This window comes from Zophobas morio, unplaced genomic scaffold (genome assembly GCF_036711695.1).
Source record: "Zophobas morio isolate AGI-343-1 ecotype UQ-CSIRO unplaced genomic scaffold, CSIRO_AGI_Zmor_V1 ptg000046l, whole genome shotgun sequence".
Taxonomy (NCBI): Eukaryota; Metazoa; Arthropoda; class Insecta; order Coleoptera; family Tenebrionidae; genus Zophobas; species Zophobas morio.
In genome coordinates, this window is record NW_026972151.1 from 1,061,298 (window position 1) to 1,078,045 (window position 16,748).

Sequence of the window (16,748 nt, forward strand, 5' to 3'; positions counted from 1 at the left end):
AAATGTACAAAATATGATCAGTCTGTACTTGTGATCTATCACTCCATTCATATTTTTGGATTTGCATATACAGGGTGATTCAAGAAAATAAATGAAAGCGTAAATTTATTTTACTGATTTACTCAGGAACTACAAAACCGAATGCTTCGAAATCTTGAAGATATTTTAAAATTATCATAAGCATGGTAAATTTTTGATCAAAATGTATTTGGTCGTGCCCCCTAAAAAATTTATGACGTCACCACAAAATTTTGCTGAATAAATCCTATCTAAAATGTACAAAATATGGTGAGTCTCTTCTTGTGATTTATCATTCCATTCAAATTTTTTCGATTTGCATATACAGGGTGACTCAAAAAAATTAATGAATGCGTAAATTTATTTTATTGATTTAATCAGGAACTACAAAACCAAATGCTTTGAAATCTTGCAGATGTTTTAAGGTTATAAAGAGCATAATAAATTTTTAGTCAAAATATATTTGGTTATCTTCTACAAAAAACTGATGACGTCAGCTCAAAAGTTTGCCGAATAAATCGTATCTAAATTGTATAAAATATGATGAGTCTGTACTTGTGATTTATCATTCCATTCATATTTTTGGATTTGCATATGCAAGGTGACTCAAAAAAATTAATGAAGGCGTGAATTTATTTTATCGATTTAATCAGGAATTACAAAACCGAATGCTTTGAAATCTTGGGAATATTTTAAAGTTATTATAAGCATGGTAAACTTTTGTTCAAAATGTATTTGTTCATCCCTCCTAAAAAAATTGATGACGTCACCCTTAAATTTTGCTGAATAAATCCTATCTAAAATGCAAAAAATATGATGAGTTTGTACTTGTGATATATCATTCCATTCATATTTTTTAGATTTTCTTAAGAGGTGGTTCAAAAAAATTAATGAAGTCAATTTATTTTATTGATTAAATTAAAGGCAACACTTATTATAAGTATTACACCCCAACCAACCCAATTTGGTAGACACAAAATTTGTTAAAGGAAAAACTCGGTTGAAACATAAGGGTAGCACGCTTATTTACATCGACTTTAACATTACAGACCTGCATTTGTTTTATGCCGTCACTTGGTTCCGCGAATGTGGAATAGACATGTTTATAATCAACCAATTGTGAATTTCACCGTCAAGAATTAAAATAAAACCCAATGTTTTATATAATAAGCGGAAGTCGAAGCAATAAAACCGATGGTCGTTTTGTTTACAGTTTTGACTCTCACGTATGCTGTTACGCTTGTCATCTTAAATTAAGAATGTTTATACATAAACGATTTTCAGTTGCCTTTCATATTACCAGACAGCGGATTTTTGTCGGGCTACGTCACGTTTAATCGGTACTAATTCCATAAAGATAATTAACGATTTATTAATCAAACGGCTAAGTAAATGAGAACGGGAATTAGCAGCAGAGTGCAACGAAACAGCTTTATTCTAATCTCAAATAAACGAAGTGCAGTCCGCAATCGCAATGAATTCGCATCCCGTACGAGCCGTACCGAGTTTGGCCTTGCCTAGCCCGACAGAAATCCGCTCTCTAGATATTACACACCGGCGCCGTATACCTGAGTAAATTGTTTCGTTATTTTATTGATTATAAGAAATCAATATTCAAAACGACCCAATTCATTTTCCCGAAAATTTGGGAATACAATAATTTTATTCTTAGTATTACACTACATCTATCCCAACTGATATACGTGTCCTTGCAAAAATGTTGATGACGTCATCACAATTTTTTTTTAAATTCCCACTACAAAAATGTAATGAGAAAAAAAAAACACAATAGGCATGCAGGGAAGTACTGTCTAAACTCTTTAAACCAATTTTTTTATGTTGCGAAAATGTGTTACACACAGCAATTTTAAAATACTCTTTGGGTGAATTTGCAACAATATTCGATAACTGCGTTTGTGTAGAAATTAACCTACGGATTCTGATGGTAACATCAGATACAGATAAATCATAACATCAGTGTCAGTTTATCAGTAGGTAACATAATCCACTAAATTTAGAGCAGAAAAAAGACAAATTTTGACGTTCTTAAAGTATTTAGCAGATAATTCCGCTTTTTATGAAAGTTGGTCTTCGTACATTTTTCTAATATGTAATTCAAACGAACGATTTTTTTTAATATTGCCTTGCCGCTCATTGGGTGCGCCCATTGTAGGGAATTGATAAAGCGAATAATGAAATTCCGTTTTTATATTATTACTTTCTCGTTCTTCGAGCGCTAAACCTCCTTTTGACTGAACAAGATCTTTGGGTTATCTACGCAAAGGATTACGAAAACGAGTTTTTACTTACGGTAAATGTGAAGTCCAGAATACTGGCACTTTTCTTAACGGTAAGTGACTGTCGGTGTTGGTCAAAAGGTTTTGAAATACGAAGCTCATCAGATTCTGGCAATTTTGCAAAAATTCTCAATTAGTTTCGAAACAGTTTTCGAACACGAATCTACCTGAGTGCCAGTGGCGGCTCCTCGGGGTGGGCAGGGTGGGCAATACCCACCCTATTTTGTTGTTTTTTCTTTTTTTAATTTTTTTACATGTAGACACAAATAATTATCGTCATAAACATCATTTAAACCAACCGATTTTTTCATTACATCCCGCAGTTTCCGCAACTGAGAAATTTCAGTTGAAAAAAAGTGCGTCAGATCTGGGCGTTATGCGATTCATGTGAGGATGGGCTAGTCTATCAATCTATCATGCTCCACCCTCTTGATTGTAAGCAACGACATACGTTCAGTTTTCTATGTACGGGATTGGAGTAAAGAATTCAAAACGCACGTTGCTGCATATCCGCGTTTTCTTACTTCACGCGGGGCCCGACGCCCTGCCGTCAATGTGTATCTCAAACGCTGCAGAGTCGGATTTCTGATATTCGATTCAAGCATTCAATAAATTAATTTCGATTTTTCTGCTCCTTTTGTATTGTAAAATTATAAGGTAATTATTTTTATTATTCTATTGAACTATGGGTAAGGTGCTAAGGAAAATGATGATTATGTGAAAATTCTTCAATACTATTGTTACAGAAAAGAGCAACACTATAATACTTAATTAATAAATACTTTTTCGAAGCTGTGTTTGTTCGACTGTAATTTCGGGGTGAGAAAGTTCTGCTCTCGCCCAAATTTTCTTTAGTTGTTTTATTTTACATTCATTGTTATTTTATTATAATTCAAGTTTGGTTATTTATTAATTATTTTTTTCGCAATGCCGACTTTACATAAATCACTTTCTCATATATTAGAAGTCCTTTGTTGGCATCTCTTTTGTCGAGCTTCTTTACTATAAGTATTGTAACAGGTCTTTAAGGTCGATATTTAGTTGTGCAGCATTCATTTGAAAAAAACTGATGCGTGCTACAAGTTCCTCAAAATACTTACTATTTGTTGTAAACTGTTGCTCGTTTGAGGAAAACATCCAAATTCATTATTGATAGGATTTCTATTCTTATAAAAACTGTTAGACTGAGCTGAAAATTTATTCACTCGCTGTAATTTAGTGACTTCTTCTCTGATTATTGCGCGGCATGTACTGTTTTCATCAGTGACGGCTCGTGTCCAAAAAACGTGGGTTGGCCAATGAATTTGTTGAAATTTTCATCTAATGTCGCAGCAAATTTTGCTAATTCCTTGTCTTGATTATCCGACCCACTTGTTTCGTCGTTACCTCGAAATGCCATCTTTTGTGTTGAGAAAAAAATAACTATATTAAATGTTTTAACATAATTCTGTTTTCTCGAACAGTTTCATTGTACTTATTTAAATATTCGCGTCTGGCACTATCCAACTAATTTTGCGATATTGTGTTTTCCGGACAATTTAAATTTTAGAGCCGAATGAATATGCTCCTTAGAAATTTCGTGTTTGGCCAGTGCACGATGAAATTCTTTTAAATCATCATAACCACTAGAATTATAAGGGTCCTTGAATTCCGAAAGTATTAATAAACAATACCAACAAAATAATTTGTTAGGTGTTTCGCTGCCAGTTAACCAAGGATATTTACCGTGGAGTGTTTTAGAAAATGCACGATTATGACCATACTTTGTTTGAATCAAATGGCTCATTAACGGTCGAGAAACAGTCAGTTGTTTCACACAAATTTTGTCGTCATAAATTAATTCTTTAAATTTATGTACCTATTCATAAATAAAGCAAAAGCCGTAGCTCGTAGATTACTACTGGTGATTTTTCAACGCATCGGCTGGCCGCCCTATCTATAACATTTGACTTAGTAAAATAGATTCTTTGCGGGATGAATTTAAACATTAAACAATGTCTTAATTATTAGAAATTAATAGTAATTATTTTTATTGGAGTTTTAACTCCTTTCTTTTCGTATTATTGAACACGTATACGACGCGCGCCGGTATCGGTGTCGGTGTCGATCTGAACTGAGCCTGAACAGAGTCTGAACATAGGCATGCAACGCCGCGCTATAGAAAGAGAGAGAGAGAGAAATAAACTATTTAATAAAATGTGTTCGTTTGACTGTTCTTGAACTTTAATTTTTTTATACAATATTATTATAATAATTAATTTTAATTATAATACTTCTGTATGATAAATAAAAAAAGTATATTTTATAATAAACAATAATTGACAATCATCATCATTAATCATCATTTTGTCGAAAAATACAAATGCAACATATTTTTGGTTTTTATTATTTCTTAAAAGAAAATTAATTACTTCGCCGCGTATACCTGTTTAACTTATATATGTTGATAACGCAGAGTTAAAACTCCAACCGTGCGTCCCTGGGTCGACGCACTCTTTTTCTTTTTTTATGTTTATTACTTTTTTAATTTTTATAAATTATTGTATATTTTACCGTATCAGTTTTTCAAAAATGCTAATAAAAACGATGGATTAAAAAAAATTGTTTTCTTATTTCTTAAATTATTTGGTACGGCCTGGCTGACCTTGCCGCCCCTGAGGAGCCGTTATTGGTTTTCATGAGCACGGACATCTGTTGAAAATTTCTTTCAGTTTAGTTACTTTTAATTTAAATAATAGTTCTTCTGTAGATTCTATTGATAAATTGGTACACTGATGAGGAATCGACAAGAGATAAGTTGTTACGTACATTTTGATAAAGGTTTCTTATAAAAAAAATGCTAGGTTGCCATTTACTAAAATATTTTATTTCACACATGTGGGGGGAGGGGTAACAAATATCCACACCTAGTGTAAAATCGAAGCACAGATTGACCAAACCAACGTAAAAACTTAGCAAAAATAGACTTATCACGTAATAACATAAAATAAAACCGTATAAAAAATAAAACAAACTTGTACAATACTCAAGCGTTTTACAACACGTATGGCAAATCGGGACCTTCCGGCTTGTATTTGGTGTTCCACTATACTAAAACTAAAATAAAAAAGTAAAAAGTAGAATTGGGAGTAGAAAAATACATGTAGAACTTTTTCACTATACCCTAAACTCTGAAACTTTACTGAAAAGCATTATTCATTTATTAAAATTGAACACTAACCGGTACTTAGACACGGTTTCATTTCTTAAAACAACATTAAAATACGAACAAAACTTGCTATTGGTAAACAATCGAATTCGTAGTCCTGAGCGATTTTTTTTGAGTTTTTCTTTTGAAGTAAATGCAGCCACGAGTATGGACTATTACAATATTATTATTTTTATGAAGAGAAGTGCGATATAAGATAACGGAGGCCAAAAACGCGCAAGTTTCAAATTTCGGGATTATTTTATTTGACAGCAGCTGTAACAGGTTGAGTAGATGCGCCAGGAATTTTTCCAAGAACTTTAGATAGGTTGACTCCGGTTAAGGCATTCACGGCAGGTGGTATTTGTCCTACTAACCGAGTTATTTCGGCAGTGGTTGCGTCAGGACCTCCTATTAAAACGATTTCCTCGGTTTTGGCCAGTGGGGCTGACACCTCGGCAGCGATCTGCGGCAGAAAAGATCACACATTCACAAACAGTAAACCTCAGCTGAAAATTCGACATTTAATTTTAATAATTACCGGTTGGGACACGAATCAATAGTATAAAAAAAAGCACAGGAATTCATTGACTACATTTACAATCGTACTTTTCAGAACTCAACACAAATAAAAAATTCAGTTATGACTCCTGATAACAATTAATAGTATTAATACAATACTCACCTTTGGTAAGGCATCTAGAACGAGAGACATAATGGCAGCATCTCCGTATTGCTTGTACACAGCAGCTTTTTGTCTCATGCGCTCAGCGTCGGCTTTCCCTACACTTGAAATGGCGGCAGCTTCGGCACTTCCGAGTAATTTTATTCGTTCACTGTCGGCTTTGGCGGTTTGTACAGTCTGAGTTCTGGAAAACACAGGAGAAATAGTAAGTCGTCCATCTGCTCGTGCTTCAGTTCATAACTTCCAAAACCAAACCTACCGTCTTCCTTCAGCCAACATTTGGACCTTGTAACTTTCAGCTTCAGCCGGCAAACGAACGGTAGCGTTAAGTTCCCTCTCCTTTCTGAGTACCTCTTGGGCTTCTACCTCGATCTGTTTCTTCCTTTCCACGACATCAATCTGGATTTCTTCGTTTCGTATCTTCTGACGTATCTTTGCAGCTTGTAATTCGTAGGCCAGTTGTGCTTCGGCTTTCTGAAATATCAGGATGGATCTTAAACGCATGATTTCATTTTGTTAGATTCAAATTGCAATTATTTTAAACATTTACTTGTAAACGTTACACGTTGTCGACGGAACAATCATTTCACATAAAGTTATTGGACAATCTGTTAGGGCACTTAGTATTTTAAATTTCTCATTCGACTGAAACGGATAGTAACAATTATGTTCTGTAAACTCTCGTTGAACCAGCAGACAAAAGGGTAAATAGTAAAGGGTGCCACCTAGTTATCTTTAAGAAGTATTTTTAAATGTTTCGCCAAGTGCCATGATAAGTTCATAATGTTCCTTACAAATATTTTTGTGAACATATCTTCCACTGTATAATTTACTCCATATTTTACAACTGGTATCTAGTTTTGAAGTAGTCTGAAGAGCCATCATTGGCTATAATTTTCGAAAAAAAAAAAAAAATAGTAAAGAAGTAACAATCGGGATACTCACGGCAGTGTTGATTTCTTGGTTGAAATTCGCCTTTTGCAGCTTAAACATCCTCGAATTATCTTCGATTTTCGTATCCGTCGAGTATTTGACGTCCATGGCCGATTTCTGGCACTCCGCTTCGCGGATTCCAGCGTCGCGATTGGCTTCCGCAACGCCGGCGTCTGCGTCACGTTTTACCATGGCTGTTTGGGCTTTTCCTAGCGATGTCAAGTATTGTACTTCGTCATAAACATCCTTGATGGTGAAAGAGAGGATCTCTATGCCCATCCGGCCTACGTCAGGTGCAGCTACTTCACGTACTAGAGCTGCGAATTGGTCCCGGTCGCGATACACTTCTTCTACGGTAAGAGTTCCTGCAGAAAGGAGAATGCCATTGTGTAAAATGTGGTAGTTTTACTGCAATATAGATGAGTTTAGATAGGACAATCTTAAAACACCAAATACATTAAAAAGTATATTGTTCGTGCTTTGTAAATGGCCTATTGATTTACATATCTGCAGTATTTGTCTTGCAAAAGGAACTGTAGGAAGACATAGTTTACTCACAGACTGTAATGATAATTGACGACTTGGCCAGCTCCAGAAACATGGTGATACGGTGTACATTGGTTTGTACCTGACCGGATTCATAAAGGTACTTGGATGTCACCAGATCAAACAATAGTAGAAAATGTATGGGGAAGAAACCGGTTAAAAAAGGAAAAAAATAGTACGATATGGAATGTGAATAAATGGTCCAACGAAGCACACAGATTGCAGTGGTTGAAATGAAAAAATTGACCCAAAGTTATTTCGACAGAACTTTCCTCGCTTTTGAAGTACAGGCTAACAAATACTGCTTCTCTGAAAAATTATAAAATTTGATTTTGCGGAATTTTATTTTTTCGTGGTAATCACTATGGAGTAAAAACAATATAGAAGGTACTAGTCACAGTGTAACAGAAAAAAAGAAGGTTTCACTTTCTTAAAACTACACTGACGGGCAAAAAAAAACCGGCCACCCTAAAAAAAATTGCGAAACCAAACTTTACATATTATTAATTTAATTAGTGATCGTTATTTTATTAAAGAACCATTCACTATTGACACATGATGTATAAATTAGTAAAAAAAAAATTAGTGCAATAAAAGCAGAATTAAATTTAATTTAACAAAATAACAGAAACAGAAACAGAGTGACAATTTGAGAGATATCTGGAATAGTTAAGGGCATTGTTTTCGCGTGAAAACGTTTATCAGCCTCCTTTATTTTTGGTAAATTAAATTTAATTCTGCGTTTATTTGTCTTCTTTTTTTTGCTAATTCGTACATCATGTGTCAATAATAAAATAACGATCACTAGTTGAAATAATATATTTTTTTAACGTTCGTTAAAAAAAGTGTAACATTTTTTTATTAATATTTGTTTATAGAAGATACGTTTATTTCATCGCACTAGAAGCGTGAAAAAACGTGTCGTAACGTGTCATTCTTTAGTGGAAGTAAAACATAGAAGCCTGCCGTTGCTATGATAATTCATCAACAAAAGTGGTTTATATTAATTTTCTGGGTGTGTTGTGGTAATTTGTGTGCTCGGACAATGGAATCGGACAGCGAAGAAGATTTCTCGTGCACCTCCGAAAAAATTGTCAAGACGGCAAATACAGCTTATCTATGTTCCAAAATAAAAAGTTTTTGAAGTTGGTGGGTGTTGAGTTTTGTTACGAACGCGAAAAAAATTTTGTATGCGACTCGTGAGTAAAGTGGCTTTTTTTTACTCAGCGGATTTGCGCACTCACCTTCGGCTCGTGAGGCAAATTTTCCTTCTCGTTGAAAAAAGATACACTTTACTCACTAGTTGCATAAATAACTATTAACACTACTGGATTTTTTCAGCAAAATTTTCGGGTGACGTCATCAATTTTTTAGAGGGGATGAGCAAATACATTTTGAACAAAAATTTACCATGCTTATGATAACTTTAAAACATCTCCAATATTTCAAAGCACTGGGTTTTGTAGTTCCTCAGTAAATCAATAAAATAAATTTACGCATTCATTAATTTTTTGAGTCACCCTGTATATGCAAATCCAAAAAATATGAATGGAATGATAAATTACAAGTATAGATTCATCTTATTTTCTACATTTTAGGTAGGAATTATTCGGCAAACTTTTGAGCTGTCGTCACAATAAAGTAAGACGAATTTGGAAAGTAGTGTGAAGAACAAGGAACCCAAGGGATCTCGCGGAAACCGTATTCTTGGCATATTTTCATGAAAAATCCATCAAATACATGAGTTCTACACTTGGACCAAATATTCCAGCTGAGACAATGTTTAAGTTAAAAAAAAAAATTGTATATCAGCAAAATTATTGTCTTTCCTAAAACGAAAAAATTGGTCTAAAGAGTTTAGACAGTACTTCCCTCGCTGTCGGAAACTTGACGACTGCATGCCTATTGTGTTTTTTTTCTCATTACATTTTTGTAGTGTGAATTTAAAAAAAAATTGCGATGACGTCATCAACATTTTTGCAAGGACACGTATATCAGTTGGGATAGATGTAGTGTAATACTAAGAATAAAATTATTATATTCTCAAATTTTCGGGAAAATGAATTGGGTCGTTTTGAATATTGATTTGTAATAATCAATAAAATAACGAAACAATTTACTCACGTATACGTATCAGAGGCAACTGAAAATCGTGTATGTATAAACATCCTTAATTTAAGATGACAGGTGTAACAGCATACGTGAGAGTCAAACAGAGAAACTGTAAACAAAACGACCATCGGTTTTATTGCTTCGACTTCCGCTTATTATATAAAACATTGGGTTTTATTTTAATTCTTGACGGTGAAATTCACAATTGGTTGATTATAAACATGTCTATTTCACATTCGCGGAACCAAGTGAACGCATAAAACAAATGCAGGTCTGTAATGTTAAAGTCGATGTAAATAAGCGTGCTACCCTTATGTTTCAACCGAGTTTTTCCTTTAACAAATTTTGTGTCTACCAAATTGGGTTGGTTGGGGTGTAATACTAATAATAATTGTTGCCTTTAATTTAATCAATAAAATAAATTGACTTCATTAATTTTTTTGAACCACCTCTTAAGAAAATCTAAAAAATATGAATGGAATGATAAATCACAAGTACAAACTCATCATATTTTTTGCATTTTAGATAGGATTTATTCAGCAAAATTTAAGGGTAACGTCATCAATTTTTTTAGGAGGGATGAACAAATACATTTTGAACAAAAGTTTACCATGCTTATAATAACTTTAAAATATTCCCAAGATTTCAAAGCATTCCGTTTTGTAGTTCCTGATTAAATCAATAAAATATATTTACGCATTCATTAATTTTTTTGAGTCACTCTGTATATGCAAATCCAAAAAATATGAATGGAGTGACAAATGACAAGTACAGGCTCATCATATTTTGTACATTTTAGATATGATTTATTCGGCAAACTTTCGAGCTGACGTCATCAAGTTTTTGGAGGGGATAAGCAAATATATTTTGACTAAACATTTATTATGCTCTTTATGACCTTAAAACATCTGCAAGATTTCAGAGCATTCGGTTTTGTAGTTCCTGATTAAATCAATAAAATATATTTACGCATTCATTAATTTTTTTGAGTCACCCTGTATATGCAAATCCAAAAAATATGAATGGAGTGATAGATCACAAGTACAGACTCATCATATTTTGTACATTTTAGATATGATTTATTCCACAAACTTTTGAGCTGACGTCATCAAGTTTTTGGAGGGGATAAGCAAATATTTTTTGACTAAAGATTTATGATGCTCTTTATAGCCTTAAAACATCTGCAACATTTCAAAGCATTCTGGTTAGCAGATTAAAAATTAAATTTCAAAATGTTGTTTTATAATTTTGGTTTTTTTTCCAAAAATCTGGACGTTTCGGGTGAAAAGTCGATTCAGAGTTGTAAACTACATGTGTAGGACTATGTTATTTTATACAATTGAAAACCCATTTACTATGTACAATTTTGAAGTGACGTCATCGCATTAGTGGTGGGGATGATTAGACCAATTTTGGTTAGCGTTTTACTATCTACATGATATTTTTAATATAAGTACAAAATTTCACAACAATCGGTCGAGTACTTTCGGAGATTATCTGTCTAATAAAAATCCGGGACGGCAGACGGACAGACAGACGGACGGACAGACGGACAGACAGACGGAAACGGGAGACCTATTTCTTCTTCATGGCCGGTGCTTGTAGGAGTAAAGAATTAGTGGATTTATTAACAACCGATGTTTAAGATTTAGGATCTTCATTATTATTTAACGGCAGAAACACAAACAACACAGTTGACTGAACAATCATTGTCAAGAATTCATCAAACAATGCTAATGATCTTGTCTAAATATGCAGTATGTAGGAAGAGTGAAACGAAACATAGTCTCAAACAACTGCTGAATTTCTAAATCTTTCGGAAGCGTCGTTGCACATGGGTCATTGTTTCCGGCGTACCTCAACATCTCTTCTTGTTGACGCAGGAGTTAATATAGATGTTTTGAAAGGTTATGGGGCTGGAAGTCTCAAGTAATGGCCGAAGGATACGTTGAGAATTCAGTGAATAATAAAAAACAAATTATTGAAGACATATTTGGTCAAAATGAAAAATATCAACCCTCCACGTTCACTAATGCCTCGACTTTTGGAGAGTGTTCATCCAATAAAAAACGACCACGTGGAAGCTCAGCATTAGCAGAATTAACTGTAGCTAACAACCTTCATTTGTCGCAGATCCAAACTGATGCTAATAAAATAAGAATCGTTTATTTAATTTTGTTGTTTGTGAGAGCATAAATTACTATTGTTGTCAGGGTAATTGAATTTATTTCTATTTAATCCCTTGGATTTTTTTTTAGATTTAGTCGCTTGGGAACAAATGGACCATTTTAGCCCCGTAAATAAATAAATTAAATTAGCCATTTAATCCCGGAATTGCAAAAATTTGTTTATTATTGCTTAAACAATATAAATAACTACGCACACCCTTTGAAATGTTTCTGATTTCAAACAATATATTAAAATAAACATTTTAAAAAAAGTTTCATCAAAATCGCATCTGTTTCTGAGAATTATGAGGTTTTGACACTTTTTAAGCTTATTGACTCGACTAAAACGGGCACTAGAACAAGGATTTCATAGAACTCTCTAAGAAAGAGTTAAACGTTGGTGCAGTTCGTGTTAGTTTTTAAGAAATGTTTAAATTTTAAACGTAGGTGCAAATGGGCATCTCAATGGTACAGTTTATGTATTGAACATAATACTTAGGTATAATAATAATGGGGTCGAATTGTTCAAATGAAATCAACTGAGTCATCATCGACCTACTATATACGTAATAATGGTGATATGTATCCAAAACACCTACAAAAAGAATAATTATGATCTCCGCCAAATTAAACTTTCGCTTTCTCACTCTAGCATCAGTGATGAAATAAAATGTTGTCACACGAGTGTCCATCATTTTCATTCTATACTTCTATGTACTGTGTCATGTTTATTTTTCGAATATAGACTTTTTCCCAACAGAATAAAATTCGTAGTGTAAAATCGATTTGATAAATGACGATTTTATTGGATCACCGAAACTTGTAAATTGACTACTGTGGAACGTTGGGTGTATTTTAAGACTGTTGTGTAGATGGTTAAGAGGAGTCGCTACGTTTGGCTCTTATGGTGTTGTCAATATATTTTCAGAATGTAATATCTCCATTATTAATACACCAATGGTTATGAAATTTTATATGTAACTTGTCCACAAATTTCACTACATGACTGCGAAGGCAGTTTTTTTTTAAACAATTTATTATTATATATTTTTTAAATTTTGTTGAAATTTTTGCATCACGTGTTTTAAAAAATCAATATTTCAGTTATTTATGGAAATTTTGGAACGGGGTTGTCACCACTGTTTTCAGCTTGCAAAACTTGAGAAATTCTACTAGGTCTATTTGTGACTTTATTTGTTGGGACTGAGATATAGTAAAAATAAAAGTTAGCAACTTCTATGATATACGCTTTTTTTAACTGTGTATCGTTTCTAAAAAATAAAATCGACGATATATCTCGTATGATTTCTGGAGTTTTGTAAGCTGAAAACAGTGTTGAAAACCGTGTTCTGAAATTTTATTTAATAATTGAGATATTAATAATTGAGATATTAATAATTGAGATATTGATTTTTAAAAATACGTTATGCAAAAATTTCACTAAAATTAAAAAAAATATATGATCACAAGCTGTTTTTAACAAAATTGCCCTTGGGTTATATAAAGAAAGTTATGGACAACATATATTTAAAATTTGAAAACTATAGATCTGTTAATAACGTAGATATTACATTTTGAAAATAGAGCGAAAATTCCGCTGAGAAAACTTAGGGACTGGCCTTAAACGCAAACAAAATTTCTTGGTTCATCTCCACTAACGTTTTAATGCCGTCAGTTCAAAATTTTTCTAGGTAAATTCCGTTTAAATTTTATAAAATACTTCCTCCGTCCAGAAATAAGTGTCCAATTATGATTTTTTCAAAAATTAAGCAAAATACGCATTGCTTTTAAAAGTTGACCGTCATTTTGAAAACACTTTTGACGGGTGAAATTTTAGACAACCGCGACAAAGTTCTGTAATTTCTCTTGGAATATAAAGTGTGTGAGCAAAAATAAAGAATTTTTAAGCGGTGATATAAAGTTCCGGTCAGAGACAATAATGGGAGATATGGAAACAAATTTGAGAAGAAACGATTCTAGAAGACCCAATTTAAGTTCAAATAAGAGGCAAGCAGTGTATCACACATTACTCGAATTAAGCAGAGTATGGTATAAATCATGAAAGTAAATGGAGGTAACAACTATAAATTGCGTCATATGAAAAAAGACTTTATAGGCTTCCCATTTCTGTAAATGTTGATTTCGTCCTTTATCAACATGTACAAGACATTGTTAGTTCAGTTTAAGTAATTTAGAATGAATATTATTTGTTGTTAAGTTTGAATAAAATGTGTAATTTTGTTTTTATTGTTTGATTTTATTTTTGGACAAGAAAAAAATCGAAATCGGATATTTATTTCTGGACGGAGGGAGTAATACACATTTATTGTTTTGGTTATTACTACATATGCCTTTTTTCTATCTTAGACATTTGGATTTTTGTAACAAAAATTTCAAAAAAAATTGCAAAATTTTTGTTGGAACATACAAAACCCACAGTTCTGAAATATTGCAGACGTTTAAAGACCATTGTTAATATGGTAAAACTCTAATCAAAATTTCATGTGTATAATTTTTAGAAACCTGATGACGTGATTTCAAATTATTGTGCAGCTGTTTAGGAAAAAATAAAATCGTACAATTTATTTTAGAAATTCTTGAACCCGTTGTTTTGAAATTTAACACATACTCTGCCGTTATCAACAGCCTAATGAACAGCTTATCCTCACTGAAACTTTGATGACGCAATTTAAAAAATTTGCTACCATTTAGCAATTAACTTTTGCAAAATAATATGGGTCGATTTTATCGAAAAAATTGGACTCTGACTGTGCTTAAGGTACGAGGGAAATTCTACCTAAATTACTTCAGGTCAGTTTTTTGACTATCACCTTATTTTATTAGAAAATCTTTCCCCGAATATTGTTAACTAATAGATTCTGGGGTTAATTTTGGACACTTACTGCAAAGTAAGCAGAAAATAAGTACAGTAGTGGAAGAAATTACGAATAAAATGTTGTGCTATTGTGTTCGTAACTTGAACTGAATGCAAATACTGCAAATCTCATGTACTTTAATAATTACGGCCTTTAGTACTAGCCTTACACTCAACTGTACTGTAGAATGTAAAAACACAAAAAATGTCTTCAGAATTAATAACACACCTTGTAATCCACATATATGTAAATCCAACTGTTAAACAAACACTTGAGGCACTCATCCACACTGGCGACATTATTACAACAAAGAGACAAATCAGTGAAAAATTGCCAGGAACTGAATAAAAACTACACTCATTGTCTCATTTATCCATTAAGATCTGCCCTGCTATCTGACGAAATAATAAGGAAGTAATGTCAAGGACACTTGAGAACTATTAAAACAATAAAATCCATAATTGTTAATAGATAGTTCCAAATCTAACAAAGGCAACAAAGAAAAGTAATTTGCTAATATAATAGATTGATATCAATTAAACATCAATGTAATAAATCTTCACTAAACATTACATGATTACAAGTTCACAGCAGAAAAACAACTATAACATTAGCTGACAATTTATAATTATCAAGACACATTATACAAAATTATTTAGCAAGGTCACAACTAAATTTATAGTAACTCCAAACCGTCCTAATTGAAAATAACGTAATTTAAATTATCGCTAAGAACATGCAATACGGAATGGTCCAAGGCTCCGAACAAAGTACCCTCTTATTCATCTGTACGTCACTCCTCATCGCGTAGTCAAAATTTAAATTGAAAAGCACCATTCAATTTCGACTGTGTCAAGACTCACATACTGTCTCTGTATTTGTGTTACTTACCTAAAATCGCTCGCAGATGCCCTTCCAACGTTTGCAAAATGGTGGCTTTTATCTCGTTGACGGATTTCCCGAGGAACTGTTCCGAGGCGGTGTATAAAAGTTCGTCGGCCTTCATGATTTTGCATTGAGCAACGCCCGTGACAGTTAAGGGGACGCCTTGAGCCGTCTCGACGCTTTCGCACATAGGATTTAGGGTCATCACCTCGAGGGACAGGCGTTGGACGTCGGTGACCAACCACCATGCCCATGCCCATCCCCCTACTATCGTCACGCGTTTGGTCGAACCGCAGCATCCTCCTACAAACGAAAAAAAAAAGAATATAAGAACCACTCAAGTTTATATAGTTACAGGCTTGTCAAAGATGAAAAATATTTTACTGAAGAATATTATTTTTGGCGTTCATTACAACTACAGAATACTAGCTGATGCGACTTTATTCAGCGTTCGATGACCGCCAAGCTTAGATCCAAGGTTTGTGTAGTTCACAGTTTTATGAATTAGGGGCTCTTTAACTTTTTTAGGCCGTAAAATTTCATTAGCTCGCAAAAATATCTTGCATTGGATAAATATCGGGTATCAGATCAGGTTTTCCATAATTATTATTTTTTAATGTGAAGGTGAATTATAGTAAGGTCGTAGGATCGTACATAATAATCTTATATTAAAATTCGGAAATTCGAATCTTATAATAAAAGTTATTATTATTATGATATAATAGTGACTGAAAGCATTATAATTATGGGAATAACAATAATAGTCAGTTTATACGACATTATGATACTGTTTCTCTAGAATACATAAAAGTTTTCAGCTTTTCCTATAAACATTCTTATTTCCAGTTGAAATCATCAAATTATAACAGTGCAACATTTGAAGAAATATCGAGGATTCAACAAAAACCATACGTAATATTATAGCTTAAAAGGTGATGGCGTCATAAACAAATAAATATATTAAGCAAATTACCTTTACAATAACAAATTTGATAAATGAACCACCACGAAAACAAATAACGAATTGATTGAAATTTATCT

General features: G+C 33.1%; 1 protein-coding gene across 1 annotated transcript in view; it reads right to left on the minus strand.

Moving 5' to 3' along the window:
* Window positions 1-5,159: 5,159 nt before the first annotated feature.
* Window positions 5,160-16,748, minus strand: part of Flo2 (Flotillin 2) — a 227,164-nt gene continuing 215,575 nt past the window's right edge. Inside the window, exons 2-6 of the mRNA XM_064073967.1 lie at window positions 15,714-16,010; window positions 7,133-7,485; window positions 6,447-6,661; window positions 6,188-6,371; window positions 5,160-5,968 (exon numbers count right to left, since the gene is read on the minus strand). Of these exons, the coding sequence (XP_063930037.1) occupies window positions 5,765-5,968; window positions 6,188-6,371; window positions 6,447-6,661; window positions 7,133-7,485; window positions 15,714-16,010 (1,253 nt within the window). The 3' untranslated portion in view covers window positions 5,160-5,764. The remainder of the gene's footprint in view (window positions 5,969-6,187; window positions 6,372-6,446; window positions 6,662-7,132; window positions 7,486-15,713; window positions 16,011-16,748) is intronic.